The 23918-nt window shown below is 41.0% G+C and overlaps 1 protein-coding gene across 1 annotated transcript in view; it reads right to left on the bottom strand.

The window, feature by feature from the left end:
- Positions 1 to 1033: 1033 nt before the first annotated feature.
- Positions 1034 to 23918, bottom strand: part of NUAK1 (NUAK family kinase 1) — a 45931-nt gene continuing 23046 nt past the window's right edge. The window contains exons 2-7 of the mRNA XM_054278101.1: positions 23715 to 23835; positions 13424 to 13575; positions 12064 to 12129; positions 5597 to 5716; positions 5161 to 5293; positions 1034 to 4088 (exon numbers count right to left, since the gene is read on the bottom strand). Of these exons, the coding sequence (XP_054134076.1) occupies positions 2935 to 4088; positions 5161 to 5293; positions 5597 to 5716; positions 12064 to 12129; positions 13424 to 13575; positions 23715 to 23835 (1746 nt within the window). The 3' untranslated portion in view covers positions 1034 to 2934. The remainder of the gene's footprint in view (positions 4089 to 5160; positions 5294 to 5596; positions 5717 to 12063; positions 12130 to 13423; positions 13576 to 23714; positions 23836 to 23918) is intronic.

Genomic DNA, 23918 nt, shown 5'->3' with positions numbered 1-23918 from the left:
AAAAGGGAGACAGAGAGACAGTTCACAGTTACAGTAATTTCATTTTATTTAATAAAAACCAGTATCAGATTAAAAATACAAACACTTCAGGTGATTATCCAGCGTTTTTCCCTGTGTGCCTCGAAGAGCTCAAACCAACCAAGGATTGGGAGAAAAAAACAAAAAAAACCCCAAAAAATAACACCAAACAATTTTGGCTGGAGCTGTAAAATAATGTTGCACCAATTAAATTACACCAAATATATTATTATAACTTTGAAATGGCTTTCAGACCAATAAATAAAAAAAAGACAAATTCAAATAAAAAAGTTGACTTTGTATTACAAAAAAAAATTAAATAAGAATCACAACACTAATAGTAACAATGTGCAGTCAAGTTTTTTTCTTCTCTTCTAGGAATGATAACATGCCAGTAAACATGTAACATGCCAGTAACATGCCAGTAAATCCCTACGTAACATTTCCAGTTTGGCAGCAAGCAGTCACTCACTCGTTCACATTTGTACACAAGGAAGCAGGCCTGGGCAAAAGCCTCGGAGATAGGAGCCTTCAGGGTGCTCCTCACTTCCCTACCACAGCCAGCTGAGCTCCCTTCCCTTCATCCTGAAATCTCTATAACTCCACTCAAAGTCTAGTGCTAGATGTGCACGGAAGGCGTGATGCACTGGACAGCACTGCACAGGAGAGCACTGACTCACACCAGCTGAGGATGCAGCTCTTACATCCCAGGGCATGAGTTAAAAGCTGTGGCTGCAAGGCACATCCACCCTTTTTTCAGAAAGGCCATGGAGGCTATGTTGAGTTGTTTTAAAATGCACCACAGCAAACCTGTTAAATCAACACACTGCAAAATGGTGCTGGTTTGGGATGGGTAAAAGAGCACATGCAGGGCTTATGAGAGAAGATGAGATGTCTGAATATCATACAGAGAGGTACACATCTGTGACCTGCAGTTGCCCTTCCTGAGCAAATGACAGTGGGCCAGATTTCACTTGACCACCTGAGAGTACATCTCTCAGAGATTTCATGGTATTGACGCCGTTTACTTCAGAGTCAAATTTGGTCCAGTGTAAGTGGATAAGTAAAAGGTAAAGGTTCTCCACAGATTAACTGATTTAGGAAACTCAAGCTGGTTCATCTTTATGCTAAGTAGCCCAATTGATTTTTAGGAGGAACCAGCAGACTTAAGTACCATGACACACTGAATAAGAGGAATCTGCAAATGAAATTGCTCCTGGTCCCAGATGCCATCGATATATGGACTTATCCCCAATTCCCAAGGAATCCCCAGAGGAACTCTATTCAGTTTCTGCACCATCTTTACAATTTGGGACACAGTGGGTCAAACTCTGCTTACAGTTCCATTTACAGGGCAGGAGTGAGATCAGAACTTGTCCCATGCCCCCCTGCTCTGGGTATGAGTGTGGATACAAGTTTTGCAGCTGTGGATCATTTGACATCATCAGCTGAAACCTGTGATTTAATCACACGAGTGCACCTCCAAGAAAGCCAGGGACTATGTGCTCATGGAAATGAGACTGAAATGGGCCTGAAGATTCCAGTTTGCCCAGGCCTGTCAAACACACAGTGCCTTTCTGACATAGGCTTACATTCAGGTAATCCAGTAGACCCACATGGTACCTTTATGGGAGTTGAAGCCTAAGGTCTGGATGGCTGGATATGTCTGAGAACACAAATGCATATCCTTTTTTTTTTTTTTCAAACTAGTATCATTGCACACTCAGTACCAGCTACACTAGATAGAGGCTGCCCCACAACTTTATGCTAACTCTGTCATTAAATCTACCGTTATCATTTCATCATTCAGTTCTTTCTGCTCTGTTAACACCAACCTAAACACATTTTCATTTGCAGAAAGGCATCTTCCCATTAACTTTCTGACCTCTATCCATTTCCTACATTCTACAACCTTTTTGTTACCTAACATTCTGGTTGCAAACTACCGTCACCCCCAAATACTACAAGGTAGCAGCAAGGTGGCACAATTTGCTGATAGTGACTGAACTCTAGACTGGAGGGTCAGTTAACCGTTGGCACCCTTTGTCAGATCCATCTCTTTCTGGGCATTCATCAAGCTGGCTATTTCGAAAGAGTCACAGATTGAACATATGGATTGAAATGCCTTAAAAGGTCATTTAGCTGCTGATAACATCCATTCCTTCCAGTTGCCATTACCATTTCTGTGGCTCTGTTTTTGCTGGTAGTTGGAAACAATTTTAGAACTTTCTACCCACTGAAGAGCAATGGGTCTGGTCACTGTGGAAGGTCTAGATATGAATGCCTGCTCCATTGCTTGTCCACAACCACCTCATGAGGATTTTCTTGGGTAAGTCTCTAAAATTATCTTACAACATGTTCAGAACCTCTCAAGTCACTCTGCTGGAAGGGACCATGATGACCACTTCGCCTGGTGTCCTGCATAATGCAAGCCAAAGATTCCCACTGAGCAATCACAATACCCAGACAAATAACTTCAGAGGGAAATAAAGCCTCTTGTTCTAAAAGGCATCCAAATCTGACTTAAAGAATTCAGCTCATCTCTTCAATAAGCTTATCTAACATTAATTACAAACCTCTCAAAATGTGTGTCCCTCACTTCCAGTTTTAACTCTGTCTAGCTTTGACTTTGAGCCATCAAGTCTTGATGCTTTTGTCTGCTAGCTCCTGATGTGCTTTCATCACAGATACAAAGACCAAAGGTTTTTCTCTGGTCAGGTAGGTAATATTTTGAGGACACAAAATTAGAGAAGTGTGAGATGGCTTTGGGGTAACTTTACTTGGAGTTCAGCTAAGTAGGTACAGTCAGCTCCTTTGAATCAAAACCTACCATTGTCAGCAAATCAGTGACCTGGCTTACTCCATCATAAAGGTACACAAATAACTCCCTTCCCTCCCTTTTCCATCTTGCCTCTGCTAGTTGAGCTTGTTGCAGATCTCTAGGGCTTTCTTGTAGACCTGAGTCACATCATCCATGTCTGTGAGAAGAGAAAAACTGCTGTCCCCCAGACGGTTGCGGTAACGCTTTAGATACTGTGGCCGTGGGCGGTTCTGAAGTCCTTCAAAGTTTTGGATCTGGAGAAAATTTTCAGCAGAGACACAGCTCCGTATTCTCTGCCTGTTTGGCCTGTTCTCTTGCAAATCCAGCAAATCAAATGAGTCACTGGACAAAATACTGTCATCACTAATTACGCTGGAAGGGCGACTGTAACTTCGAGGTAATGCGTCCCCAGGCAAGACCATTTCTTCCATGGCCTCCAGCGTTGGTGTGTCAGAGCTGATCAAAGCAGGTTCAATGCTGTTGGTAGAATACTTGCTGTTATGTTTCAAGATGCCTTTACGCCTGCAGGAATGGCTGTAAGACCCATTTCTGGATGGCTCTGTGACCCCTGGAGAAGTGTCACTGTTTACTGTCTCATCATTATTGTCCAAGAGTTCAGAAGATTCACTTCTTTCTGGAGAGGAGTAATAGCCAGACTCCCTCTGCTGAGTTTTCTTTAAGATTCCTTTTTTTGGCATTAGTGAAGACTGCTTAGTGCCATATTTGCCAGCTACCTCTCCCTCTACAACACTTTTAATGGCCACACCAGTCCTACACAACTCTTGCTCCAACTTAAAAGCAGATGGTAACACTGTGCTGACAACTCCTTCAATGAAACCTGCACTGTGAGAGCGATGTTCACTGTTGCTCCTTTTCTTCAGGATGCCTTTGGGTCTCTTGGAGGTTGGTTTGGTTGCATTTTCAGCTCCTCCTTCCTGGATGGACTGTGAAATGTCATTTTCCTTTTTTGATTTTTTCAGAGACCTTTGTCTCTCTAGTGTGACTTCAGGACCTTTGGGCTTAGAAAGGCACTTGATTTTGGTATCAGTCTCTGGTTGGAGGCCAGTAGAACGGTGATGCCAATCAATGAACCTTGCCAGCAGTGGGGACTCAGAGTCCCTCATGGCATCACAGTCACAGACACTGCTCTTGTAGCCCCAGTTAACCCACCAGTGGTTGGCAATATCTTCAATGGTTGCTCGGCGTTCAGGGTTCACCATCAGCATCCACCTGATAAGACCACGAGCATCTATAGGTGAAGAATGGCATGTAACATTTTTAGAACATGGGCATTCTTAGGTTTGTCAGTTTAAATTGAAAGTGTGAAGACAATCAAATGAGCAAAAATAATGCTCCATACTACAGAGAAAGTGAAAAGGAACAAGGCTTTGACTGTCAGTCAATGATGGAAAATGCCTCTGAGCACTATTTTATCAGAAGAATATGATTCACTCTGGAAAATGTACTCTGGGCTATCCAATAAATTAATGTTTATACTCTATTAGATAGTTAATAGTTCCATATTACTGAAGGAAGTCACCAACCTATTGATTCTAATGACAAAACTTAGAGAAAAATAAAACAAAATTGGGGTATTTTAAATTATCTACACATTATTGCTTCTGTATTTACTTTTTCCATAAACAATGTCGTCTTCTGTGTATTGTAAAGCTTTATTTCCATGTAGAGAGAGAGAAGACAGAAAATTGAAAGGAATGGCAAACAACCAAAACAAGATAAATATTCATTTAAATATAATATTTGGATAGATATTTAAGGCTGGAAGGAGTCATTATAATCCATGAGCCAGACTTAGTTGCTACTCTTCTGTCAGATGATTGCTTAATGAGCTATCCTCGACGCCAATGTGAACACAGGGGCATTAATTCAGATTTTGGACTGCCTTCTTTAATAAGAGACTGTGTTGCTCTGACCATTCACCTTCTCGCTGCTTGTGGTAGCCCAAGTGTAGTGAGAGGACTGACCAGTATGTTGGACAAGTTTACAGCTTGTCTGAACAATTCCACTTGCAATAGCTAACAGACCTTCCACTGTCACGGATCTACTTAAAAGAGCCCTTTACAGCTCCGCAAGGCAACAAAATCTATCTGCTACAAAACTTAAATTTCAAAAGGGCTTTTGGAAAGTGCTGCACCCAGATGGGAATTTATAGCAGATGAACTCAGTAGGAGAATGAGATTTTTTTCTTTGGGCTTACATCATTCTAAAATGACACTGTAACATGTTGGAAGGGGCCAAACAAAATGCTCCATTCTGAACTGCTGTCAGCTCAGTACGTGGCTCTCCCTCCTTTTTCATACCTGAGGTCTGTGTTGGCTCACGATATTCTCCACTGCTGATCTGCCTGATGAGATTTTTGTGATCAAAGCCATCAAAGGGCATCGTTCCATAAACCAGAGTGTAAAGCAATACACCAAGGGCCCAGCTGTCAACCTGAAATACAGACACAATACGTGTGAAGCCCAGGAAAGTTGATCCCTGCCCTTCTCAATGCCATTAGCACCACAAGAGCAGCATCGTGTCCAGCTGCAACTACTGCTGGGCAAAATGGTATCTAACATCTCACTAACCACCCACAGGCAATGTAAACAAAAGTGAAGCAGCTTAAGAACTTCAAATACAGGACAGACCCAAGTGAACTCACATGTACAGTAACATTTGCATTAAGACTCCCTCTTAAGAACATTATCATCAAAGACATCCCCATACCACCACAGAAAAACTGACCCTTCTTACCTCTGGGCCTCTGTAAGGCCGTCCATTAACTATTTCAGGGGAAGCATACAGTGGGCTTCCACAAAAGGTCTGCAAAAACTTGTCTTTATGATAAAGGTTGGAGAGTCCAAAATCAGCAATCTGTAAACAGAATTGCATAAGGCATTTGTAATATTAACGATTTCTTAAAGTAACAAAAAATCCTTTATTAGGAAAGACTTAGCTGTATTTGTTTCTGCCATAGGGAAAACTCAATGTGGGTTTTACTTTTCTCTCTAAAGATCCCTCAGAGAAGAAGGGTCCCCAGGTTAAGGCCTCCTGATTAGGAACAAGGATGCTTTGGGTCCATTCACTGAGAGGCCACCAACTGTACAATCATCAGCTGGTAATTTTATCCTGGATGAATTGCGTATGCCTGCAAAGACAATCTCATACTGGGAAGCCTGCTGTCCATTGACTGCTCTTCATCTTGTATAGTCACTAATACAAAAGGAAAGCAAGCAGAAAGTACCACCCTTCTTATCACACTCATGCAAGCCAAAAGCCATGACCTTCAAATTCAACAGGAGGAGGGAGGCAGGAGTGTTGCAGGAAGCTAGAGCATTACTGGAAGAAAGTGATTTTTTAAATCATCTGGAATGTAGCTATGCCTGAACAAGGGGCAAAGCAAGGCAGTCACTCACTCCTCCAGATTCAGGGACATGGGTCTGAGGAATCTGAGCTGTTAAGCCCATGAGATGTCTATCACAAGATGTCTATCATGAGATAATAAACACAAGTCTGGTTCCTAACTGGAAACAACAGGCCCAAATCCGGCTTGCCCAACACAAACAAAACTTCCCTTGGGACTGTTGGGAATAGTGCCAAATATTCCAGAAATATTCCAGAAAAGTGCAGGATCAGGTCCAAATATTTTGTTTACTTCAATTCTCCATTCTTGTTCTTACAAAACAAAGGCTGAGGACAGCAACACTAAATACTCCCACAACCTCAGCATTTTCTTTGTTTCTCTACACTGTCACTGTCATATTTTCTGAAAAATCTCTTTGCCCAGGATTTTCTCCTGGGAAGCTGAGAAGCCTCAGAGAAAAATGAAAACAATAATTATCTGATTTGCTTGTCCTGTGTTTTGTTGCTTTGGAATGTGTTTGGACATTGTTTACCAACAGGTGATTGTTTCATTGGTTTCATGTGAATTGTTTTTACTTAATGACCGATCAGTGCCAAGCTGTGCCAGGACTCTGGAAGAAGTCACGAGTTTTCATTAGTATCTTTTTAGCCTTCTGTCTGTATCCTTTCTGTATTCTTTAGTATAGTTTAGTATAGTTTAGAGTTTAGTATTCTTTAATATAATATAGATAATAAAATAATAAATTAGCCTTCTAAGAACATGGAGTCAGATTTATCATTCCTTCCCTTGTCGGGGGTCCCTGAAAATACAACATAGCACAAGGCAACACATCTCATTTTCATCTTGTTTAAAACCCAAATGCTTCTGCTTCCCAGAGATACTTGTATTACTGCCCACAATCAACATAATGCCTACATAAAAGCCATAAAGCACAGGCATAAAAAAGATATTGTAGATATAAAAGACGGGAGTTTTCTCTGGGTTTTCTTCACCTTATTAATGTCTTTTCTACCAGAAAGAAATTAAATCCCAGGAATTTATACCAGGGAAAATTCATGAGAACACAAAGTGAGTGGGAAAGGAAAGGACTCGCCAGCACCATCATTCACTCTCGGCTTTCTAAAATGTGTATCATCGAGGCCTCTAATACCTGTTGAATTACATTGTTCAGTGAACTCTTGGAAGAGGTTAAGTCTTTGTCTCTACTACCTCAACTAGTACAGTTACACTGAAAAATGACACAGTTGAGATGAAAACAGGAACACATATATGCTTTATGAACTGGCAGAAATAGATATATAGTTGTTAGGTACTTTTGCGTTGGAAATACAAACTTTTTATATATCCTTTTTACACAATTTTTAAAGTCACAAGTCAGATACGAGATTTCCTGCTTCACTCTTCCCTATTTTGATATTCTGCTTGTGCAGGTGTTTCACTGACAATCTGTATTTATCCTGATCAAAGAGCAGCTGATTTCTGTTCATTAATTTTAATTCATCTCAACATGTTCATTCATAGATTGAATCCACTCAGTCCCTCAGACAGCGTATTATCAACCAACAGCAGAAAATTCAACCCTTAAATACATGCTGTTTGTAAAATCTTCATTGTATGGTTGGAATGTCATTGAAAACAGCTGGTGTTGAATTGCAGACTGCAAACATATTCTCATGGCTCAGATTGCACTTAATTGCCTTAAATTCCACTTTCTTATCAAGTCACCCTGCCTGGCTTGCAGGAAGTTGGTTTTAAGCCTTATGAAGTCTTCCCTGTCAATCAGGGGAAGAATGGGATCATTTCAGTGTTAAAAATTCGTGCTGGTCATTGATTTTTATTTTAGTTCAGGATGCAGCTAAGACAAGGACAAACACTGCACCGTGTGATTCCTTATGAAAATACATTCCCTTAACACCATGGAATGTATAAAATGCATATGGATGTGCATGAATATATATAAAGAGATTTTATATATATATATATATATATATATATATATATATATATATATGTACACACTACACACACACACACACATATAGCGATACATGCCATTGTTCACTCTAAGAAACTCTCAGACTTGGGCATTCATGTTTTCATTTTGACCATTCAGGAAAAGAGTATTTATGTTACAATCCACTCCCATGCTCACAGACTGATGTTTATCAGCTTTTCCCATTAAAATTGTCATGCCCCCCCAAAACAAGATTAATAGAAGCCAACATTACTTCATGTTCTTGGCACTTAAATGGAACTAAGTCAAAAAAACTTCCTAAACTGGGAGGAGCAGAAAAGTGGACTTCCATTCCTCTTGCTTCAGGAGTATATGTTTCATATTTATTGATAGCTATGTTAAACCAGATGTAAGTTATTGTTGAAGCGTGGAATGTAAATTCCACGAAGTTCACACTCATGGAAATTGTCAGCTTTATCCCACTTAAGAATCTGTCTCTCTGTAGTGCAGATAGAGAAGTAATTACGTCTCTTAAAGCAAATGAAATATATGTGCATTTGGTGAGACTTCCAGCAAAGTAAATCCCAATTCCATACATTTAGTCTGTATATACAAAACCCTCGTGGGTTTTTAGTGGTTAGTCTGATTGGTGTCCCCTTACCAGCCCAAGAGAATGAGCAGTTAGCAGGATTATGTTACTGTCATACTTGCATTGTTCTACTCTTCTGTCACTTTGGGGTTGATCACACGGTTATTAACCTCTGCTAGACATCTCTTTTAGCTGCAATTCCCAGCCCAGGAACCGTTCTCATCCCTACTGTGAACAAGGATGCTCAGTCTCACAAGCGTTTAAAGCTCATTTGATTCATTTATGTCTGCTGCATTTAGTTGTTTTCAGTACAATTCTCCAGGAAATAGTACTGTATACAAGTCCATAAAAAACCTAGTAATACACCACAGATTGGATCACTTTTTCCTCTCATTGCACTCCATCTCTGGCCTGTGGATATGCAGAACTCTTCAAAATATGTACTTTTTGTGCTTCCAGACACTGGTGTTTCCTTGTTGCTGTATTCTAACATGACTCTGCTTCCAGAGATTTTTACTCACCATCACAGCTCTTAAAAACAAAACAAACTCCTTCTTATGTCTCCACACTCCTTCATGACCTTCATTTAATTATCTAAAGCTTAAGAATGGTCTCTGAGTTAGTGTAGTAACAAGTAAAATGACTCGGGACCCTTTTAGGTTGGATAATAATTTCTAATGGATTACTTGTCTTCTTTATTCCCTGTTTTAAAAGTATTATTTAAGCTGCTATACAGGGATCTATTTTTACAACATCATATTTTTTCTTCACATTATTATGACATGTTTTTTAAATCATAATGCATAGATCACTGGCTTCATCAGAAACATGTATTTAATTGCACATTGCACCCAAGAATGAAGAGATTCCTTTAATTTTATCATTCTTAAAATCAAACTACCAATTTTGTGTTTGTAATCCACTGAATGAAATATAAATACTAGGAAAGTACAGATAATACTATCAATCCATTTCTAGAAAATGCCTTCCCCTGAGTATTTGAAGCCTTCAGTCAATACCAAATGCCTGCAATTTTCTTCTGCCTGAACAAACCACGTGTAAGTACTCTCAGAATGTGGACCTGATAAATTTACTCCTAATAAATAATTTACAGTTCCATATGTGTTTCCTTGCCAACGGTTACTGTTTAGTGAAACAAAGAAAAAGTGGGAAGTAAAATTCTGTGCAAGTAACACAGAAACCACAGCAACATATTTAAAACCTCAGCATCAGGGAAATAGTGGCTGTATGTTTACCATCAAGTATTCAAAGCTGACCTTAGTCACAAGATTTAGAAAAAGAGAGCAGAGAGAAAAAGAAAAATCATACCATTATGCATCTCTTGAAGCAATCTAAATTCAAACACTATTGACTGTAAGATGTATGAAATACCAATACCTTCCTGAGTTCAGTCTTTTTCAGTTTCATGAGACCCTTTGCACAAGTAGTGACTAGGGGGCAGCCAAGAAGCCACTTCCCCATGCCAAGGCAGCCTTGACTGCTCAGAAGCCTTAACAGTGAAGAGATGTAGCTGAGGAAAGGCTGGAAATATGAAAAACACCTACAGCAGTTTAAACACAATGCAAGTCAGGAAAGGGAAACCCTCAAGAAAAGCATGTCCAAATAACTGGAAGGTATGTGAGGAGGCATTGCCACCTGAATTTCTTCCACAACAGTGCCACTTGCTATGGCAGCTGAAATGCATCTGTGGTTCTGAAGCCCTTGGGTCAGCTCCAAGTGCAGACCAGACAAAGCCACCTGTCCTTGCCCCATCCTTCCACTCTACCCACAGGTGAACAACTCCCATAAAGGACAGAGGGGCAGGAGCAGAACAGTCTGACAAAGACCAGCTCCTCAGAGGCTTGAGGAAATAACTGGTTTTGCATATGAGGACCTCAGTGCAGAGATCCAGCTCTCCACAGCTAGCAAATTCCACAAATTCCTCATTTCTCTCAAGAATTCTCTGATTAGCTGGGAAGATCGTTTGGCATGTAATGTGAAAAGAAAGGTCATCCTGCCTGCGGAAGCCTGATTTGTATACAATGTCCTCGAAAGGCTACTTTTTGTTTTCAGCACTGCTGAGAAGGCTCTGGCTGCTGCAGACAGTGTCCCTGTAGGAACAGGAGAGGGGAGGTCTGCTCCAACACTGGATGCTAACAGCAAAACATCCAAATATTGCCTTGGATGGGCCTTCTGTAAAAGACTATTTTTGGAAACCGCATATTTATGTGTCTTTAATCCACTAGCTGATCCAAGTTAGCTTCTGTCATCAGCATTACACAGATGGCAGCTACCACATGTTACTTTCCACTTCCATTGCACATCAGCTCAAAATGAAGGCAATCTCTCCACTGTGAAGCACAGAAGGCAGTGCCTACAGCCCCAGGGTTTTCACTGGAGACAAAAGGAAGACCCAGGCTATTTAGGTACTGGGTTACGCAAGCAGCTCCTTGATTACTTTTTAAATTAAATAAGGATGCTCAAGCATCAGCAGAAACTGTTTGGTGTTCCTCCCTCTGCTTGTTTGTCCATGGATGAGCATATCCAGCCACCCTTACATCCAGCTACCCAAGGAGGAAAAAGGTTGAAAGTGAAACAGGTTCAGCCATTTGGAAATTACACTTATTTTATAAAGGAATACAGATAGGATATATATGTATATATATATATATATATATATGAAATTACTATGGAAATTAAATCTCTGCATTATTTAACTTTGTGCTACAGCTATAAACAATAGAAGAAAAAGACAGGAAAAAAAGTCACTCTTATGCTTTCACTGGGGAGAACTGGCATGGAAATGACATCACTACCCAAAGTATACATTTGTGTCTGAAGTTTCAAGGCCATTTCCTAATGAAGCACATGTGCTTTACTAGGTTTATTTTGAAACTCTATTTGCTTATTTTCCAGCCATGATCAAAAGAACATTCATACTATTCTGTAGGAGGCACTTGAACCCTGTAGACCAGAACAGTTGTTTCCTAGCCTCAGAAGCAGCCATCAATAATATGATTTGTACAATAAGACCCATTGCACGAAATGCTGTGCTGTTTTCTACCAGTGGGTAGATACTGCATTGAGAATCGTGGCCTTTGTGTGTCAGGACAGGGCTTTCACCTCCAAAGTATGCAATGCTTCATTTAGTGTGCATTACTGGCAATCAGGGGTGTCTTCCCCCAACCTCCAGCCTCTTGCCAGATGCTGTTGCTTAGTAGCTGTTACCATAACAATGGCTCTTCTAATGCCTTGGGTAAAAATGTTATAAAACATGCAAATCCATTCTGAGAAACTGAGAAAAAGAATCTTACCTTAATATTAAAATTGTCATCAAGAAGAATGTTTTCCAATTTTAGGTCTCTGTGGACAACACCATTCTGAAACGAGGAAGAAAAAAATTGGGAAGAGCATAAGAAAATATTGGAAAAATTAAAGGTGAGCTGGCAGGGTGGTCTTTGCATCTACATTTCAGGGCTGATTTCACTGTCATAACACTCATGGCCCAGTGACTAGCGGCAGGCGCTGTATTAGTCACTTGGTGTGTGGTTAAGGGAAGAATGACTGGAATCTGTCCTCCCACAGACACTCTGAAACATCAGGGGGTGGGGGTGGGGGGGGGCAGAGGGCTGGGGCATGTCTTTTCAGAACTGAATTTCATCCTGGATCCTGCCCCCACTGTGTGAAAGCAGGATATTCTTCCCAGACACGAGAAACCAATATCTGTCAATGACGTTAGCCCCTATAAAAGTCCACATTCCTCCAATGAGTAGCCATGTGGATCATGGATCGGGGGAGTTATAATCCCAAAGGATTGTAAATGTTAGAGATGGAAGCAAACAGACTGGGTCTAGGTCAGAACCTTCTTTACAGAAACTTGGGAAAATTAAATGTATCAGGAATGGCACTGCAGCTTTTCAGCACTATGCGGTGAGGACTTTGAGAAATCCCATTTTTTATGAGAATTCAAGTAGAGACTTAAGTGTTTTAAGAATTCAAATTAAAATTGTGTTAGCTGCTCAATGCCTTTAGCCTCAAACAAGTTTTGACTCTATGCAGTTGTTTCATAAACAGAAATAAAAGGTCCATGACGACAGCCAGTCAGCTACCTTGGGTTTAATTGCTTGATTTGTTATTCCAAGTGGATACCATGATGGGTAAGGTCATTAGCAAATGGTATCTTTCCTGCTACATCTGGTAAAGTTACTTTTACCTATCCAGAATGAGCATGTACTAAAGCTCATGCATGAACCTCATAGCTTTCTCTTGGCTTTTTCTTTCATATATCTCCTATTCTAAAGTTGTTTACTAGTATATTCAAATTGCAAACTAACACTTGTTTGAATGCATTAATATTAAAGCTGTAGAGGTTCTTTAGTTGATGTTGTAATTTTTGAGTTTTTAAATGTCAGGAGAAATATTTTAAAGGCAAAAATGCAAGGTTTGCCTAAAGTAAGGGTGTGTCTGGTATCTGTCATAGCACAGGAAAGCATCATTAGTCTTTAAAAAGGCACTAGTTCAGTGTAGTGCTTTTAATGAAGATCTTCTGTTGTACTGATAAAATCATGTATTCTGATACTTAATAATGAATGTTGTTGCCTCAGACATGCTTTGAAATATATGCCAGTAATCAGCCTTGAAACAGCATTTTTTACCATTAAATCCTTTGCTCACCTTGTGACAGTAATGCACAGCAGAGACTATTTGTCGGAAGAAGTGTCTTGTCTCTCTTTCGCTTAATCGCCGCCTCTCACTGATGTAATCGTACAACTCTCCTTTACTTGCATACTCCATGATGATCACAATTTTATCTTTATTTTCAAACACTGCACAGAAGAAAAGAAAAAACCACTACAGTTGATTAAATACATTTTGAAATTGACACTTGAGTGAAGAAGACTCGGGATGTCTGATCACATCCTAGACCACCACTGAGGCCTGGAAAGACGTACTAACAAATCTCACTGCAAAAAAGCAAGTTCCAAAGCTACTTTTTGCCAGAGGAAGATTACAACACCTCAGACCAAGAGAAGGAAACTGAGTTTATCCTCTCTTTCATATGGCTACATGAACCTCTTTGTCTCAAATAATACGGGGTTACAAGGTGGCAAAGAGTGAGGTGAGGTGGACACTTGTGCCAGTAATATATGAATACCAGCTCCTGCTCCAGCACAGAATTCCTTGTACAAGTAGCCCACTTGAGGCCAGAGGATAGAAGCAGACAGGAAAGGGTTTGGAAAGGGCTCATAGAAGGCATAATACATTCTTGTCTTCAGTAACTGAAACAGGATTGCCATTTGGCTTACAATGACTGTTGGTTGTCTTTCACCTACCACCAAAATCCAACAAGTATCCAACTGATGGATGTGCCCTCCTCCATCCCAACTCTCTGTGACAGCGTAGCGGGCATGGACACCTGAACTTGCTACGGCTGCAGCACCTCCAGAGCAGTATAGCTCTTGTCAGTGTGGCTCTGACCTCGTCTCATGCAAACAGCTCTTCCTCAAGCTTCCTTATTTCCTGCCCCTACCATGTGTCCCACTGCATGTCACAGACTGAATGCTGTAATTCTCTGTCACTTGTGCAGAGCTGGCGGCAATGCACAACGCCAGCGTAAGCAGAGCAAGGAAAATCATCTCATCCACGTCACAGCCTGACTGTTCTTCGGGGCTGAGAGTATGCTGTGTCACATGCTGTCAAGGACTTCACTGTGAGTGGCAGATAACTAATATTTAATCTAGTAAAGCAGGCTGTTAATAGTCTGGAATTGCTGTATTTTCCTGGCTGCTAAATAGCTCTTCTCTTGTGTCACTGAAAATCCATTGCAACCCACTGGAAACTTCCTGCACCTGTCATAAGTAACCACTGCCATATGAAAACATGGTGATTTTTCCTTTCTTTTTATCTGTGGCAGCCGTGGTCACACTGGCAGCAAGGCAAATACAAATTAATGAGGCTAAAGGATCTATTACAAATAGATGCTAGTTTTGACAAGCCCAACTGTAATGATGCCTTCCTATATCTCTTTATCAAAGCTCAGCCAGTAGTCTTTGGTGATTTAAAAAAAAACAGAATTAAGCTTCAGCTTTTTCAGTGAAATGTGAAGCTGCCTCTCTTAACACACAGATATTTACTTCTCTTAGGCCTTGTCTCATGTCCTCTCACACTCTGTCACTCAAATCTACAAGCCAAAGCCTCTGCAGTTCACTCTAACACCCCTGAATCCCAGCCAAACAGCTCTGATAAAAGAGAGAGCAAACAGCCAGATAAAATTGGCTGCTTACTTGTCTGCTGGCCTCACTGTACCCCGAAGCAGAGGCCTCTGCCAGTGATTACATCCTATGTGCATCCTCATTAGCAATAAACTTCGGAAACTGGGAAAGCCGTCTCTGGATGGATTATACATACAGTATCCTCTCCAAGAAACACAGACTGATACTGTCTGGGAAAAACTGAACATGCTCCATGTCATACAGGGAAGTGCTGTGATGTGCTACCAATAAAACAGTAATGTGCACATTTGCTTCTCTAATGTTAGGTACAGGCTTTTTTAAGAAGGCAAAAAGAAATAGCAAGCTGAGACAAATCACTGAAAATGCTCTCATATAAGACATATGATTTAAAACAAACACATAAACCACACAACAACAATAACAACAAAATTCCCTGAAACCCCAGCTGATTCCATGAGTTAGGGGTTATTGTATCACGCACGAACATGTATCACACACATGTAGGTGAAGCTGCCACATGGCAGAGATGATCTCAGTGTACTTTCATGGAAATATCCCATATTCATGGAATTATCCCATACATATCCCAAGCAGTTCCAACTGAGGACCACCCTCAGCTCAGAGGCACGTTTGCCCTTGGCTCTTCTTGCCCCACTCCTCCAAAAGCTGATGTCCCACCAGGTGTGCAGTGCTCCTGGTGACAGTAACAGCAACAACAGTCCTGCCACGATAGAGCATTCTTCCAGACTGTGTTTTTATGAAAGTTTTGCCTTCATTACTCAGTTCTAAGAGTCTTCTCAAATCATCCTTGATGTTCTGAATTTTTAAATCCTAACATGTAATTCTTTTGGACTCAAATTTGCCATATTAATACAAGTCCTGATCCAGATGTATTTTCCAACATTTCTACAGAAATGAGGTGGAAAGCATTTGGTTTGGAGGAATGTGCATTCAAAGGCATTTTCCATTTCAAATTTTCTCTTACACCCTCTAGGAAACTGAGATAATATCATCAAGCTGAATTTAGGAAAGCATAAATCCCTGTTCCAAATTTCAAATTTTTGTCACAAAGCCACACTAGAATCAATAGAAAGAGAATTATTCCAGAAACTCGTATTTGGTTTTCAGTTTACTGGCACACTTTTTTTCACGAGGGAGAATTTTGAGAGGGAAACTATCCTTGAACTTAGGTGACATTACAGAGCCTTCCTCACCATCATCATAGCTGAACAATTACAGAATTAAACAGCAAATTGTTTCTCCACCCAGGAGCAGAGGTGAATAGGGAGGTATTTTTTTACAACTGTGTCATTTCACATCAGAGCACCTCCACAGTATCAGCTGAACCTCAGGAGTGGGCACTTCTGCAGAGAGGGAACTGAACAGCAGACAGAAAAATCTAAAATGAGAGCTGCAGCTGAAGGAAGAGGAGGTTGAAAGGCAGTGGGATTTATGACTTCACACACACACATAGCCTTAAAGAGGAATTTAGTGGTTAAGACTATCAGGCAGATGAAAAGGTGGTATTCTGGCAAGTCTTACACCATCAGCCAAGTACACCATGAATTTTCCCAGTAGTATTTAGGATGTCAGGTAGGTTTCACACAGGCACGTCTGAATTTCCCTTCTGAGCACAGCATGTAGTTTTAAAAACAAATGCTGAAGAAAGCCTTGTGGCCAATGACTGGAGGAAGAGAAGAGGGCATTAATTAAAGCTGGATTGACTTACTGCAAAGAATAATGAGGTAATAAATATAATGCCCTGTTAGCACCTGGGCTGTAACTTGTGGGCTGATGATGGACGAGTTGCCTCCATATAGCTTTGGGGATGCTTGGTTCACTCTTTGTTTTTGTTGCAGATGATTTATAACCTGCCATCCTACTGCATATTCATTTTGAAACTCACCCTCACCTAGAAGTGTGCCTGAACCCTGGCTGCACCTACTAGCAGCAGAGAAGCATAGCTTTGGCAGGATGCTGAACCCCAGGAACTTCCCAAATCTTGCTACTTCTGGGACAGCCATGTCACATAAGCCTGCTCCTCAGCCCTGAGCAAGGTCAAGGGATGGAGACCATGTATGAGTAAGGTGGGGCTGCTTTAGCTTCTTTCAAACCATCAATACTCTGTAAATGGCTAGCCAAATTAGATAAGCAGAGAACTGTCAATACCAACACCCATACATGGATAGCAGGGGAGATGGTTTGTCAATTAAGAATCAAGATAGGGGGGTTGCTTAGATACAAGGCACAAGCTTCATCTATTAGAGGGGACAGCAGCAGGAGAAATGCTTGCTACTGGCTGTGTGTCATCTATTTCTGAGCGTCTGTGTTTATTTGCACCACTCTGAGTTACTCTGAGAGCTGCAACAAGACCTTGATGTGGCAGGAGGGCTGCTGCACTGCCTCAGCCACAGTGGTCAAGTGCTGCTGCAGAGCAGTGCTTGCAAATCACTACTATTCCTTAGCAGACAGAGCCTGCCAGCTGAAGGATTGACTGTGGAGATGACTGCATTTTATGCGGCCACAGGGGAGGAAGCAGGGGCAGCAGTGTGAGAGCACATCAGGAACCAGGAGCAGGAACAGCATGAACCTCATGGTGTAAGGAAAAATGTGATTGTATCCCCACGAGATGAACAAAAGACTAAGACATTGGCCATAGCAACGCAGAGAAACACCATTTTCCAGGGGCTGCAAGTTTGCTTGGGCTTGGTCTGGTCAAAACCACTTGGTTTTGGTTTCCAAAAGCCTTGGGAACCTAAGCAGCAAAGGGTGCTTAACATACAGTGGTCAAAAATGTCTTACTTTTCTTTAAATCCCACCCTTAACTCTAACATGTTTGTTTCTTATTTAAAAGTGACAGAGGAAAAAGTCTATACCTTCAGGCTCATAACTGAAACCAAATCCGCTGACTTCAAAGTTCCTTGAAGAACATAAATGTGAAATTGGGAAAGAATTTCACTTTTTGCTATCAAAGAGATATCTGAGACAAAGTACATTTTCTAACATGAATAATCCATGCCTCTTTCACAGGCTGTTCGACTACAGTAATAGCTCTTGCATAAAATCTCTCCACTTATTTACAGTTAGAGGCTGTGAAATTATGAACTCAGCTTCTATCTACAGCCTTCCATTTTCCAAATAGCTGGCTGACCTCTAGCTCATCAGCATTCTTCTTTTCAACCCTATGGCCAAATTCGTCCCTCCAGCTACACCAAAATCACCTCCTTTGAAACTCATGGGACAAGACACCAAATGAACACACTCACTATATTTCTTCTCTGCTAAGATGTGCTTCACCATAAAATTGTTGAAAGCCCAGATGGGCACGGTTTTGCAAACATCAGTCAGAAAGGTTTAATGGTACACTGTATACCTCTCTATTAGGACAGTTCACTTTGGACTGACTTACTACCAAAATAAAAAGAAGTCCTTCCTCCAAGCTCAAAGAATACTAAAGTCAGAGTGAGTGCTGAGGGTGGAGGATTCTTGGACTATCTCCTTGTGGGCTGATTCCATTTGGTTTACATGTAACCCTGGGGTAAGGATTTTAGTTTGTTAGTTTAAGAGAGGCGGCCAATCTCTTTGCACTGGAACCATTTGAATTCTCCTCATGCCTTTGCTCTCTATCAGAGCAATCTCCTAAATTAGTTCCAGTATGTTGACATTCCTTCCATCTGGTGTCTTTCCATTCAGTGGTATTTTTATTACTCTCCTAACAGCCGAAGACAGAAGTACCTTTCCACTGCTACAAAATGCTCTTTTATTAAAGGTCAGCCAAATCAAAAGAACAAGTAAGTTTGTTTTTAATTTCGGAGATGCAGACTAGAACAACCTTTTCATTCAGAAAATTCATGTATGACCCACTTACCTCACTTGTGTAAATAAGCCTTGAATTATTCTTCAAAAAGTCATGTGAGTACTGAAAACTGTCTTTTACCTTGGAAATTCAGCCTGATTCAGCTTTTGTGGTTTTGACTCTTTTACAGCCCCCTGGCATAATGTTAATTTAGCTGGTTTTTAGCAGCAGTATTATTTTATTACTGTTTTTAACAGAGCATATAGCAGACATTAAAATATCCCAGATCAAATGAGAATATCATGTATATGCATACACATAAATTTATGCATATGCTTAACTATAATTGAAGACATCAAGATACAAAGTATGTGTTTTAATGCTAAACTTGTGTTAAATTATTCTTCTAAATAATGGCCTTTTTCAGCCAAATTGAATCTCCTTTTTAATTAAAGGAACGTTGTTAAGATCCTGCAATAATCTTTTTAAATCATACAACATGCTATATTTTACTCTTCCCCAGTGAGGAGATTAAATCAGAATGGGAACTATTATCCTTGGTGAAGTTGCTTCTCACAGAGCAAGACTGAGGATATGCAGATTATGATGGTTTGCTCTTTAGAAGGAAGGAAAAATGACAGTTACCAATTTGGTCACAATAACACATTACACTAATTGTCTTTGTTTCGGCAAAGAATAAAAGCACTAACTCCCCTTTATTTAAATATTATTTAAATGTCGAGGAACTTCAGAGAGGCAAATATTTACATTACTATGGCAGGACTGTGTAAATGAGAAGATCAAAATAAATTTCATCCCTGCTGGCAATCAGTTTGACATTTAAACTAGACCTGCCCGTGATCTCACACATTTGAGTTTATATCATGTCCAATGAAGTCTGTTTAGGTGACCACCCTGAATGGCAGGAAATTCATAAAGCTGAGGTATGGTAACTACAGAGTTAAGTTTGTTTATTCTTGTTTCATTAATATCTCCAGACACTTGAAATATTACTTGATGTTCTTGGCTGTAATCAACTGAAAACAATGATAATAAAGCACTCAAAACTCAAAAGCCTACATAATTAGAGGAAATTAATTAGAAATGTGTTTAAACAGTATCACTACGGAAGCACTTTCTCTTGGCCAAAAAAAAGAATAATTTCAGCTGTCCAACTTCCAACATTCTTGATTAAAGCCCAGTCATCCATATGATGTTTAAAGGGACTCATGGCTTTTTCAGGTGTTTTGCACACAGAAGGGGGAGGGTGGTCATTAGGCAACAAAGTTTGTTTTGATTATGTCTGAAAACCAGGAGATAGCAAAGGCTTGGACAGAGGCTGGGATTGCTCTTAACTGTCACAGCCTGAGATAGGTGACTGTTTTGCCACCCTGGCCCCGGCCGCTGTCCCACCCTGAGGCCCACATACAGCTGACGGCAGGAGACACTCGTCTGAGCCAGCACAGCTGCAAGGATGCAGTTCCTCAGCAATGGCTTGTGTCCACACACCTTTAACAGCTGCCACACAGGCAGATTTCTGACAATGCAGCTGGTTTTGCTGATGATATGATGACTTGACTGACACAGCTCCCCACACTGGAGACAGGCCTATGTGTGGGTGAAACACCAAGTGTGTTTATGCTTTGCTGCATGAAGTCTGGCACAAAACGTGAGACTGAACATGTATTTGGCAAGTGTAGTATCCTGGAATACTGTGCCAGTGCTGTTACACACTGTCAGATTATCTCCTGTTGCCTTTGAGGTTTGGAAGTAGAGCTGAACCAGTCTCCTGATTAAGCATGCAACCTAGCTCAAGCACTTGGGAGATCCATATTTTGTGCCTTGTTAATGCAAAGTGTGCAGCACTCTTATAAGCATCCTGGCCCCAATTCAGCAGAGCACTTCAGCACACATTTTCCTTCAGTTTCTCGTTTACATTAATGCCATCATGTTCCACGAGTACCAAATTTTGATCCTAACGTTTATTCATTCTCCAGGGAAGATCTTCAGTAAACCATTTCTACAGACATGTTAGCTAATAGTCTGTTCACCTTTAAGTACATTTTGCAAAAGGGCAGACTTTTCTGTATGGTTATGCTGACCAAGGACAACTCTTTCAGCACAGAAACAGTAATGCAGACAACTGTACTTCACACTACAAAGACTCAAGAGCTCACTCCTAAACGTATCTAGTGTAACTTCACCCTCATGATTGGCCCAACATGTGTTTAAATGTTCACAGAATGTTCCTTCCCTGGTTTAACTTTTATAAAGTATTGCCAGATGAGGCAGATTTTGCACTCAAGCTACTCCTGGAAAAATATGTTAGCTCTCAAAGGCTTTATTATAAAATCCTGGAGTTTTCAAGGCAAAAAAGCAATAGGGCAAAGGAAGGGCGAGTGGCAGGGGAGAGACAGACAGATGAATGGACAGGGGCATTATTCTATAAACTAAAATTTATGTGCTGAAATCAGAACACTGCCAGCAAAGCCGACTTCGTTTATCCAGTCCCTTTCAAGGAGTTTAAAGTCACTTAAAGGAGCACTTCCCTCACAGCCACACTCAACAGATTGCCAATTACAGCCCTGCTGAGAGGATGTAATTTCTTTAGTCACAACTGTGCATCTGCCCTGGCAGTAATGGGCAAGGTACATGCTTTATGATTAGGTTACAAAGAAGCACCTCTAAACTGGAAAGTTTGCTTTCCACACATCTTTATTTGCTTGGTATCAATTAAAAAAGATAAGGTTGTATTTACATCAAGTAGACAAATTCAGAGGTTAATTGCTATTAACAGGAAGGTCAAAAGGATACCTAAACAAGATCCTACTTAAGGAAAACACGTTTGTAAATGCAGTACAAAGAGCTTTCAAATATTATTACAGGGATATCCAGCATTGTCCATGGTACATCTGTGCAACCTGGCACCTATAGAGAGTGCAGTGGCAGTCTGGAAACCTGCAGTAAAAATTTGTGAGATAGGAGTAAAATATCTCAAGGGTGGCTTCAGTCTTAAAGTCAATCTGATCTAAGTTAGTCAACTAGACTCCAACAGGAGCCTCCAATATGTCATTTATCCCACTCATCTGAAAAAAGGTCTCCCAGGAGGGAGTCAACCACACCGGGAAGATGCTGAATTCTCTTGACTAGAGAGGGACACTAGACTTGTAGCATACACCAACTGCAGAATTGTTGGATTGCTTAATTTTAGTGAGATTAAGCCCACCTCTTAGGATTTACTGACTTCAACATTTTGTGTCAGGGGATAGCAATATTATCACTCTTTATGCATCACTCAAGAGGAAAACCTATGTGTTTGAAGTCCAACTTTGCGAGGATAAAAATACTTCAGCACTTGATGTAGTAGTCCCTTAACTTCACAACAAGTACTCTTCAGCTTCAAGAGAAGCACACACTCAAGGGCCCCTGAGGTCACACCCTCACCTCTGGGCAGCTCCTGTGGGTTCAGCTGCATAACCACACATCTTCCCAGTGCTACCGTATCTTAAGTTACAGCATTGGCTGCTTCAGGCCAAATACTGACTCTGACTGCTTGGAAAACACACCAGAACCTGATACGGGTGCTCATCCTCCTCCGACAAGATGAATTCTCCATCATGGAGCTCAACTGGCTTTGCTGCAGAAGCATTGCTCCTGTCTCCGCAGGGCCAGAGAGGGAAGTTTTACTCCCCCAGGACTTAGTGTCTGCTTCCTAAAAATGCTGTAATCTTTTTCACTTTTACAAATATTTTAACTCAGTAAAAACTATTTTAAGTAAGTATGAGAAGGGCAACTGGTCAAAGAACCACAGCATGCTTAATATTTTTTCTTCCTGAGTTCCCATCCATATTTGAAGTAACTTTTGTTCCATTTGCAACCCACATGCTGACACAGCATCCCTCCCCTTTTCTGTTCCCAGATCCTTTTTATTAGTTTATTCAATAAAAAGACAGATACTCATCTCTTTTCAAGTACAAGAACATGCTTTTGAATAACTCAATATGCGATAGTGTAACAGTACGCCAAGACAGCCCTTGTTTTAATCAGTCGTATCAACTCTCAGAGCAGAGCTGCCATACACATCTCATCACCTTCTTCATTTACCTCACAGCTATAGAAATGTGTAGGGCTACATTCAGGCTTCCTGCTCTTCACAGAGGAAAAAGGGTGATCCCCAGGGATAAGACTGCCTGACCCAGGTCCCTCTGAACCTCTGGAGTCTACATCCCACGTACAACATGCAGCCTCTCTCCCTGCAGCAACAGGCCTTTTGACTGGCATCTTTTAGCATGCACATAACATGACCTGCCAAGTTAGTACTGGGACATAAACAAACTGGCAAATCTTCCTAGCTGTGTCCCCGGAAGAAAGGAGGTAGAGGAGGAAGACAGGATAAGGAAAAAGGAATGATAAGCCAGCCACCAGAGTGACAGGAAAGTGTGCAGCGGTGGACAGGAAGTGGACGCTGGGATTCAGGTAGAAAAGCTGCAATGACAGAAGTAGCAACTTGAGCTGACTGGTAAGGGAGGTGCAAAGTCCTAGAGCAGATAAGAGCAGTCCTGTGCAGTCCAGGGAAAATAAAGCAAACAAGGACTGATCTAGGGGCTGGGAATAGGAACAGACATCAGGCTGGTTCATGAGTGAGGGTGAAATGAAACTGAACTGTACAGTGGGAGCAAGGACATGAGGCGATACATGCAACCATCTCCCACCTGCGACTGACACAATGAACTCACACAAGAAGAAGCTCTTCCTAGCAAAGGTTTATGCATCTGTGAAACACTGGTAGCTCAGAGGGAAGGCAGTGCTCAAGGCAGTCTCATTGGTAAGGGATGAGCTACACCAGGAGTAAGGGTTGCACGATCTCAAGAAACACGAACATCAGGTCTGCAAGAATGTAACAGAGCAGTCAGGGAGGAAAATCACATTCACTAACCTTCATATATGGTGATGATATGAGGGTGGCTGAGGGATGACATGATCTCAATCTCCCGTCTGATGTGAACCATATCTTGTTCATCCTTAATTTTGTCCTTACGAATGGATTTTATTGCAACCTATAAATGCAGGAAATCAAGCGTTATTCTTGGAACTGAACAGATGCATCTAATCCACTAAGAAGAGTTAAAAAATACAGATG

The sequence above is a fragment of the Melozone crissalis genome, unplaced genomic scaffold (assembly GCF_028551555.1).
Source record: "Melozone crissalis strain CALT ecotype California unplaced genomic scaffold, PUWL_Pcris_2 ptg000004l_1, whole genome shotgun sequence".
Lineage (NCBI taxonomy): Eukaryota > Metazoa > Chordata > Aves > Passeriformes > Passerellidae > Melozone > Melozone crissalis.
The sequence above is the reverse complement of the archived record's forward strand: the minus strand, read 5'-3'. Positions and strand labels throughout refer to the sequence as shown.